Below are 9,403 nucleotides of genomic sequence, written 5' to 3'. Positions count from 1 at the left end.
ACCAGATATTTTAAATGCATTTGACTGCAAGAGGGATTGGAACTTTATATTCTCTAGATATTTGTTGTGACTAACTTGTCACCTTTTCCAGCAGAAGATAGTTTCCCCTTTCCAAACACAAACCAAACTATCACTCCTAGTTGAACTTCACTGCTGGCAGAGAGTCATTCATCAAAACAATTTCATTTTATTTTGTGGCCATGCTGAGCCAGAAAAAGCAGGGGTCTGAGGCACAAGAGCTATTAGTGCTGAAGGAAAAAAAAAAAAATCAATGGTCAACTGTTCCTAGGAGACTCCTATTCAGGTACAGCCTTCACTTTCTTGGAAAAACTAAGAGCTGAAGTCTGAGTGTAAAAATGGCCAGAATAATAGATAGCAACAAGCTAAACAGGCACTTTATTGGAAAATCTATTGGGGGACAAATTAGGCTTTTAGAACCCAAAGACCTTGATATGTAGGCAAATGTTTTCAACAAATGACGTCTATTTCCTAGTTTCAGAATGAGGACTAATATCAGGACTAATTGCAGTTGGAAATACTCATTTCCAAAAAACATCCTCAACATACATGTAGTATTAATAACTGAGGATAAAATACTGCCCAGTTACACAAAGTAAACCCTACTACCCCTTACTACTCTACTGCCACCCTATGGACAAATCTGAGAATTCATGACTCACATTGGATAAGAAACCAGGAATTTATTACGAAGTATTGCCCAATTGTTTCAGACTTTATTCATTCATTTACATTTCAAGATGTTGGCTGAAAATAAATCCTATCTTCATTTTGATGCCTCCGAAAATGACACTTGAAAATAGAGTGCAGATATGTATGAATCTTTGTCAAAAATGGTCCGTGTCATGACCGACCTTCATGTTTATGTGACTTTCAAAGTTCCTCGGTGTGAAAAATGATAATGATAGTAATATGCTGGATTGGACTACTGAGCTATGACTTCTGAATTCTTTATTCTAAAATCTGAAAACTAAAACAATGATGTCTCCAAAGTCATGACAAGAATGTATTCACTTCTGTGGTTGATGACTAAGCTTCTGAAAAAGCTGTGTTACACCTGTTAATGGCCTGCACAGACATGATGTTTAGGCCTTAGAGTTCATACTGGCAAAGAAATAGCTTATGATGCAGCTATATATTGTATATAGCGAAGAGCCACAGCCTGCAGTTTTTCCCATTTTCAGTTTCCATGGTCAAGAAAAGTCACGGACGCCCCGAGTCATTGCGGGATGCCTTCCAGGGTGTGTGAATCTGAGTAGAGTGTGTGAGGGGAGAGCTGCTCCATTGGGTTCTGCTGTGTTTGGGTGGACACTATCAGTGGAAGGCTGTGGATGACCACGCCCTGGCTGCCCAGCGTGATGTTTGGCACCAGTAAACTGCTGCCATCACAGGGTAAGGCACTGTCCTCGGCCGTAACCGCCCCCACCTGCTTGGACATCTCCTCCGACGGACCGCACACCATGTCGCGGGGCGTCGCCGCGGCCACCATGGGGCCATTCCCTTCCGTCACCACCGTAACCTCGGTGCCGCCCTCCTGGATCAAGGCGTTGAGGCCCTCCAGGTCGGAGCAGGCGGTGATGAAGGTCTGCGTGCCTCTGCTGGAGTTCTGAGCCGTGATGGCTGTCTGGAGCAGGGCCTGGTGCAGCGGGTTGCTGTTATCTTCGGCGCCGAGCTGCGTCAGGAGGACTGTCTGGGGTTCAAGGGTGCCCTCTGCGGTCTGGGACGACCCAAGAGGTTGCATAGGTGCCAGCAGGTTGACCTGCTGGATCATGGAGTTGACCACCATGTCCTGGCTGTCTGGGCTCAGCAGGACCATGTTGGCCTTATTTTGATGGCCATCCATTCCAGCCTGCATTAAGGAGCTCTCCTGACCTAGAGGGTGGGACACGATGATTTTGAGCTGCGCACTGCTGTAAGGAGCCAGCGGGTCAGAATGGACCGGGACTTCAAGCTGGGTGTTGCACTGCGTGGGTGTGGCAGGACCCAAGTTGATTGTACCGGGCTGGGTGGAGAGCTGGAACTGCAATGCGTTCTGAGTGTCTCTATGTTGCTTCCTGTGGCTCCGCAGAGAGTCTTCCCTCACGAAGGAGGCGTCGCACGTGTCGCAGCGGAAAGCTCGCGCTGCGTCCAGTTTGGCCCGATACCGCGAGCTGATGGGTTTGGGAGAGTCCCCTCCTCCGCCCTTTCCTGCACCTCTGACACCCTTCCCACCGCTGCCTTTCTCAGGCTTATCAGAGTGGCACTTCTTTTTGTGGATGACAAGGTTGCTGCGCTGTTTGGAGGAGAAGTTGCAGAAGTCGCATTTGAAGGGCCGCTCCTCTGAGTGGATCCTCTCATGGACTTTGAGTGCCCCCTTGCTGGAGCAAGAGTAAGTGCACTTGGAACACTGAATGGGCTGCATGGGTTGGTGTTCCCGGGTGTGTTGCCGCAGAGTAGTTTTATTGGCGCACTGGAAGTCACAGTGCAGGCAGTGGAAGGAGTTGTCAGTGCCATGCTTGATCTGGATGTGAGATTTCAGGTTGCCTTTCATGGCACAGCGGTATTCACAGAACTCACACTTGTAGGGCTTCTCGCCGGAGTGAATCCGAATGTGCCTCTTCAGGTCCGAGTTGATCTTGAACTTTGCATCACACTGTTGGCACTGGAAAGGTGCGTCCCCTAGGGGAAAAAGTAAAATAAATTATGGATTTTCAATGCAATCTACAGAACAACATCAGCCAAAGTTTTCTGCATTTCTGACGACCTACCAGTGTGAGAGCGGAGGTGCACGGTGAGCTGGCTGGAGTTGCGGCTGGCGTACGGACAGATCTGGCATTTAAAGGGCCGCTCATCATAGTGGATGCGGAGGTGCTTCTTCAAGCTGCTGCTGTCTGCTGCTGCATAGGAACAGTGTTTACACTTGTGCGGCTTCTCGCCCGTGTGCGAGCGGCTGTGCATGTTGAGCTTGTCCCGCCGACTGAAGCGCTTGTGGCACAGCTCACATTCAAACGGCTTCTCACCTGGACACGTGGCAGAAAAACAATGTGTGTGTCAATACCTGATTTTGAAGCGCTCAAGGGATGGAGAAATGCACCTGGAAGGCATTGACCTACCAGTATGGGTTTTGAGATGCCGCTCCATGTCTTTTTGGCCATACTGCGTCTTAAAAGTGCAACCTGTAGATCAGGAGAAATAGTGTTTTTACAAGGTGTGCGAAGCCTCTGTACTTGTGGAAAGGTAATGTAAAAGTCTCTCAAATAAATAAAACCTAATGGGCTGGAACTTGACTGGCAGGAAGTACAGTTCTCCCTGCTTGGCAGCTGAAAGGAAGGAATGTGTTACAGTCATAAACAGAAAGAGGCACCAACCTGAGAAACAGCAGCTGTGCCTCTTTGAAGTCAGGGAAGGTTTTAATTTTTTGGAAGGTGTTTTCTGTGCTTTGGTCAGGATCTTTTTGACACCTCGCATAACGCAGGTCTGGTAGGTTTCCTCGAAAACAAACTCTGTGCTGGAGTCTGAACAGTAAAAGAATGAGAGGGTTTTGACTGCAGGCGCTCTGTCCTCTCATATGAAACACATAGATGTGCTTGACTTGACTGGGCTTTTTCAGGCCAAGGAAAGAATCTGATGTGTTTGCAGGCGAATTCATGAAAGGAAAACTAGAAGCATAGCATTGCTTTACCTGTAAGAGTGGGTGTTGCAGTGGCGGCTGATGTGTCAGAGGTGGGTATGGAACAGCCATTTTGCTTGTGGGCGAGAAAGACTTCAAAATTATTGTACTGCTGCTTGCAGAAACCACATATATGGATATCTGGGCTAACCTCCACCACTACAGCGTGTCCTGCAGCACATTAAGAAGGCACAGAGAGAGAGAGAGAGAGAGAGAGAGAGAGAGAGAGAGAGAGAGAAAACAAGAACCCATGTTTTGAAAATGAACTTCTATGGTATATTTAAGGTAAGTTTACATGCATTAAGTGACACAAGATATGGTCAGTTGACTTGATGGATTTGAACTAACCTGAAGTGAGCTATAAACCGGATTATGCTCTTCAGGACAATATGATTGCAATAATAACACGGGAAATAAATACTGAGATGTCAAGGAATTTACCTAATAGTTTCAGGGCTACAGTTAAGTGCTTTCCTTACCTTCGGCGTTGTATGTTGCCATTTTGCACGTTTGTTTTGGTAGAGATCAACTCATTTTCTGGCTCCCCAAAGCCTAGACGATAACCCTCATGGCGTGAACCATACCGGCTCGACTCAACATGAAGCCAGCACAATTATCACACATTTCGTGAGGTGAAATCGGCAGCGGTGTAGACACCAATGGCAATAACAGTTTACTTCTCTGACAACATTGTTGCAGATCGGTTTTACGACAAGCTACCCAGGGTTTGCGGCAGTGTGATTCTCCAGTTATGGCTAAAAGAGATCGGCGTTTTGTCCAAATGACGTCATATTTTGCCTTCAGGGACTGTCGGATTGAAAACACAGCAGAGAGCATGGCGGACGTCAACAATTGATGGTATTTTTATTTCGTTATTATTTTGTAAATAATAAGTGTTGTTATATGGTTGAACTTGTGCTGTCTGTTTAATTTTTATTAGTCACGTTTCTACTTTTGGAAAATAAAGAAATCAAAAGAGCAATTACAAGCACTTGAATGCTCTTCAAGTCATATTTACGAGCACCTGAATGCAGCAATGCCGCCCAGAGCTTGTTGTCAACCGAGGCGAGGATTCAGCCGCTGGACCAGGCCTGGATACCTTCTGTAGGTTTTTGCAAACAATTTTTTTTTTTTTAACATTGTACGTTTTTTTTCTTTTCAAAAAACGAACAGATGGCTGCCTAATATCAAGTGACTGCGAGGTGCAAAACCACGCGAGAGAAAACGGAACGAATTGAGCATGTCTTCTAGCCACGACCGGGTTTTCTTCGCGTCCAAAAGGCCAAAACATAAGTTCATAACCTTAGTACTAAGGACGTTACTGCCATCTATCGAACTGGAAGTCCTAAGAAACCCCATGCATAATGAAAACAAATCATTTGACTCCAGTTCGTACTACAGAAATTGTATCTCATTCCAACAGACGTATACGCCTGCTGTAGATCATACAATAGCATTCATTTTTTTTACTGAGTAGCCTAGCTTATGGCCTGTACCTTGCAACAGCACGTGCTTAAAGCTTAGTTTTGCAGCCTGTTTGTCGTGTGAAAGGTAGGCTTCCAGATTTAGCATGTTCACTTGTTGTAGGACACTTAAATATATGTGGTCCACCATCTTTCAAGTGAAGGCAATTTACTGGGTTGTTGGGGTGCGGCAATGAGAATGCTTCTTTTTATGCCAGAACAGTCGTGCTAGTGTGAATAAGCCATGAAAGTGAGTGACACACAGCTCCATTTTCACTGGCAGGTCCTTAACTGCCTGATTGCCACTGTGAAGCTCAGGAATTTCCTTACGCTGACTTTCCTGCATGGCAAAGGCACAGCACTGATTCCTTCCCTGCTGAAACAGCAAATCCTGGAGAGACAGACAGGAGGTGCGCACACACAAATACACACACACACACACACAAAATACAGGGCCTTTCCATAGCCTACACACATGAAGCTGACTAGTTCAATACCACTGTCTTTAAATATGACTCTGTCAGGTTTGTCCCCATCGCTCCATGAGAAGATGGCCATTCAACGTGGTCATTTTTAGATAAATGACAAATGTTCATGTTATATTAATAAGGAAGTAGTACTGATTTACCCAGTGCTTCATGGTAAGAAAAAAAAAAAATAGGACATTTCACAGTAGCATGGCTGAAATTTGATGACACGGTTCAGAGGAAGAAAGAAATGAAAGGAAGATAATTAAATAAATAATTAAATCTGCTTGACCGAAGAGCGTGCAAATCATATGCACATAAATCCCCCACAAACTCATACAGTTAAATGTACATCAAAAGACCACATTTACATGTGACAGACAAATGACTCAGAGATGGGGTAATTAAAGAAAGACTTATTTCATCCCCCCGAGCAGTGGAGAACGGGCCAGTATGTTCACTACTTTGATCTAGACTTCATTTTCACAATCAAGCTGGTGAATTATAAATCTTTTTTTTCTTTCTCCCTCTTTTTCCAATCCAGGACACTTGCAGCTTAGGCTACTCTTCACTCTGCAGTGAGGAACTGTCTGTCATGATTGAACGGTTAGGAAACATCATTACAATTCTTTCCAATAATAACAATCTTGTACTAGTACAAGTATTGCTACATGAAAACAAATACATAGCCTAATATACATTACCAGTCAAAAGTTAGGACACACCTGACTGAATGTACTATGTTTCTCATTCTCTTAAAGCCATTTTGATCTAAAGGCTTCTGCTTAAATGCTTGAAATGTGTTTCTTAGACAAATATAAATAGTGAAGTTGATGCCTATGTATGAATTTCTTCCCAAAGCCTTTGCCTTTCCATCAAGGCAAAGGGCGGCTACTTTAAAGAATCTAAAATATAAGATCGTTTTGATTTGTTTAACACTTTTTCTGTCACTGCATAATTCCATTTGTTTTATTTCATAGTTTTGACGTCTTTACTATTATTCTAAAATGTAGAAAATAGTAAAATAAAGAAAAATGTGTGTGTCCAAACTTCTGACTGGTAGTGCATATATGACTAATTATGTGATATATAAGTCTAATATACAGTATATGAGTCTTTTTAGCACTTCCGGTTCCCCATCTCCTTTATGATCCACTCATTCAATGATTTGCACTCAGAAACAGGAAAAATATCAGTTGGACATCCAGCTGTGCCAGTTCTAATTTGTCGACGCTCCCCATCTCCATTCATTGAGACACCCCGGTATTCACTGAGTGATGTAATGTCCCTCTTTTCCCCTGTGAGACAAGGGCAACAATAGGGGGGAGTGCCTCTGTCACATTATTTTCCCCCACCGAGGCACGCCAGCTGCTTACAGTTGCTTAATGGCTACGAGCTGTCACAAGGCATCACAGCCCGCTGCCACACAGGAGCGGCAGATGCTTTAATTGCACAATGACTTGTAGGTTGTCAACAGCAATTATACCAAGCTTCCACCTGAGGGCACCCAAGGAACACCATTTACTCAGTTTACCGGCAAGAGACCGGCCTCAGAAGCCGGCTGCTACAGATAAACCTGATCTCTGAGGCTGATTCTGTCCAGACTATAGAGCCGCAAACGGTTTCCGAGTCTCCTTTTAGCTTAAATGATTTAGCCGTGTGTTGGAAAGACCTGGGCAGCGTTGTCAGACAGCAGCACAGGACCCCAAAATCATATTTAGACATAAAATATTTACCTAGCTTTGTCACCTCGGGGCCCACTGCTCACTGTGCTGCGGCAGGTCGTGGTGTGCAGAGTTTGAGTAATTTTACTCATTACTAATTCATGTCATTTTTTTTTCTTCTGTGCGATTCAGGGGAGGCTCATTTGCCGTTGCCAGACCTAAGATTATTATCATTAAGAGGAAGCAAATAAGATGGTGAGTTCAAAGCTGTGCTGCAACTGCGCTTCAGCCTGCGTTGGTTCAAGTGTGTGGATGTTTTGTTATATATACAACGATAACAAAAGACCGTGTAACGTGCGTAGATTTTTAGGCCTAATCTATTTATAGACAGCGCTGAAATTATAATCAAGCAACACAGAATCCAAACATACATGGTGACCTTCTGTTTGTATCATGTCAAATTGAATGGGTAAAAGATGTCCCCGAGTTGCATGTTTGTTTTGAGCCACAAGACAAATTATACACACATGTATGAATTCCTTTGGTCAACAGCTGCCATCTCAGCATCAGATAAAACAGAGCCAAAGTCTGGGAACCATCAGATGCCTCCAACACTCCACTTTATCATACAAAAAGACAGTGTACACAAGCACACAGCCTGCGCACGCGCACACACACACACACACACACAGAGCACACACGCACGCACGCTCCCATACTACACACAAAAGGCACACATGCTCACACACAAATCAGCGCTATGCTCTTTGTATCTGCCAACTGATGCAGATGATAGGGCTGCAGATGAGGGCAAGCTAACTAGAGACTAGAGGGTCCATGTGCCTTCATATAGACAATAGCAGGCCGGAGCCTTAGAAGGAGAGTTACTGACTTTCAGAAAGTTCTCTTGCAAACGAGCTGGGATGTAAATTAAGGCAAAAACTGTAACCTTTTTAGTGGGTTTTCTATGAAGTAGAATTGTTTTTTGTCCTTATTAGTGAAGCTATCGCTGACATAGCAGCTTACACAAATGTTGATGTTGCCGTTAAGTTGTGTGCAGGTATATAAAACGCTAATGTTATATAGGGGAAGAAACATGAGCTAACTCTCGTTTCAGTCTTATTTAAAAGCGCACTTGAATCTAAACTGAAGTGTTCCAAGTGCAGTCGGCTCTGGAAGGGAGGCGCCTTGTATTTTGGTGTAGTGTCAGTAGGGGGTGTCCAAAATCAGGCTAGAGAAAGAGACCCTGTGCTTGTTTGAACCAGCTTACAAGGCACTGCTCCAGTTTGTAGCAGCTGACATTTTGGAACCAGTGGGTCAGCAAAATGGTGAAGCCGTGGAGATGAATCAAAGCCAGTGAGTCTTTTGATCACAAGACAAATGCATGCAATTTATTTGTTGCTCTTTTTTTTTCATAGTGAGTCCTAATTATGAACTGACCATTAATAACATTATTGCACATGTGGGTTTCAGGTATTGCTTTCCTCCTCCCAAGTAGAATGGAGTAAGAAATGAGGAGTGAAGATTGTGGCTGAGACAGATCCACAGAGCTAAACCTAAACAAAAGGTGTGTGTGTGTGTGTGTGTGTGTGTGTGTGTGTATGTGTGTGTGTGCACGTGCAAGTATGTGTGTGAAATTGTCAATGATGTCATGATATGGGAGAGAATCTTGATAGTTAGACAGATAACAACGGGGCTGGCTCATTCATGCCCTGCACACACACACACACACACACACACATACACACACACACGCGGCATCATCATCGTCACAGAGGGAGCAAGGCTCATAATTGGACAGAGGTGTCTGTAGATAATGAAGCCAGACCTCACACCTGCCAAACCTTGGGGATTTCACTTGACTGGCCACTTAAATCTTCCTCACTCTGCGGGTCTGGAGGGCAAGAGAGTGAGTAAGGAACTAATGGAAAAAAAGCACGCGCTACAGGGAGGATCCCTGTCAGCATGAGTGTAGTGCGGACCCCCCCACACACCCCACCCCCACACCCCCCACCTCACCCACCCACCCACCCCTAACTCTACCCCCACAGCTCGTTCCATACGGCACCCACCTCACTTCACTTCACTGTAAATCCTCTGGTGTCAAGGATTTCAGACGGAAATGGGGAAATGCTGCACCAG

The 9,403-nt window shown here is 44.7% G+C and overlaps 1 protein-coding gene across 2 annotated transcripts; it reads right to left on the bottom strand.

The window, feature by feature from the left end:
- Positions 1 to 557: 557 nt before the first annotated feature.
- Positions 558 to 4,289, bottom strand: zfp64 (zinc finger protein 64 homolog (mouse)). Of its 2 annotated transcripts, none has more exons than XM_071915234.2 (6): positions 4,147 to 4,289; positions 3,680 to 3,838; positions 3,366 to 3,512; positions 3,111 to 3,173; positions 2,766 to 3,017; positions 558 to 2,676 (listed from the first exon to the last, which is right to left on the bottom strand). In XM_071915234.2, exons 1-6 carry the CDS (start codon positions 4,166 to 4,168, stop codon positions 1,238 to 1,240), a joined length of 2,082 nt encoding a protein of 693 aa, XP_071771335.2. In that variant the 5' UTR covers positions 4,169 to 4,289; the 3' UTR covers positions 558 to 1,237. The 2 variants fall into 2 exon arrangements, with proteins under 2 accessions (XP_071771335.2, XP_071771351.2); XM_071915250.2 differs by having other exon boundaries at positions 3,680 to 3,743; positions 4,147 to 4,276.
- Between the last annotated feature and the right edge of the window lie 5,114 nt (positions 4,290 to 9,403).

Source organism: Centroberyx gerrardi, chromosome 14, assembly GCF_048128805.1.
Source record: "Centroberyx gerrardi isolate f3 chromosome 14, fCenGer3.hap1.cur.20231027, whole genome shotgun sequence".
NCBI lineage: Eukaryota > Metazoa > Chordata > Actinopteri > Beryciformes > Berycidae > Centroberyx > Centroberyx gerrardi.
This window is presented reverse-complemented; position numbering and strand designations above follow the sequence as displayed.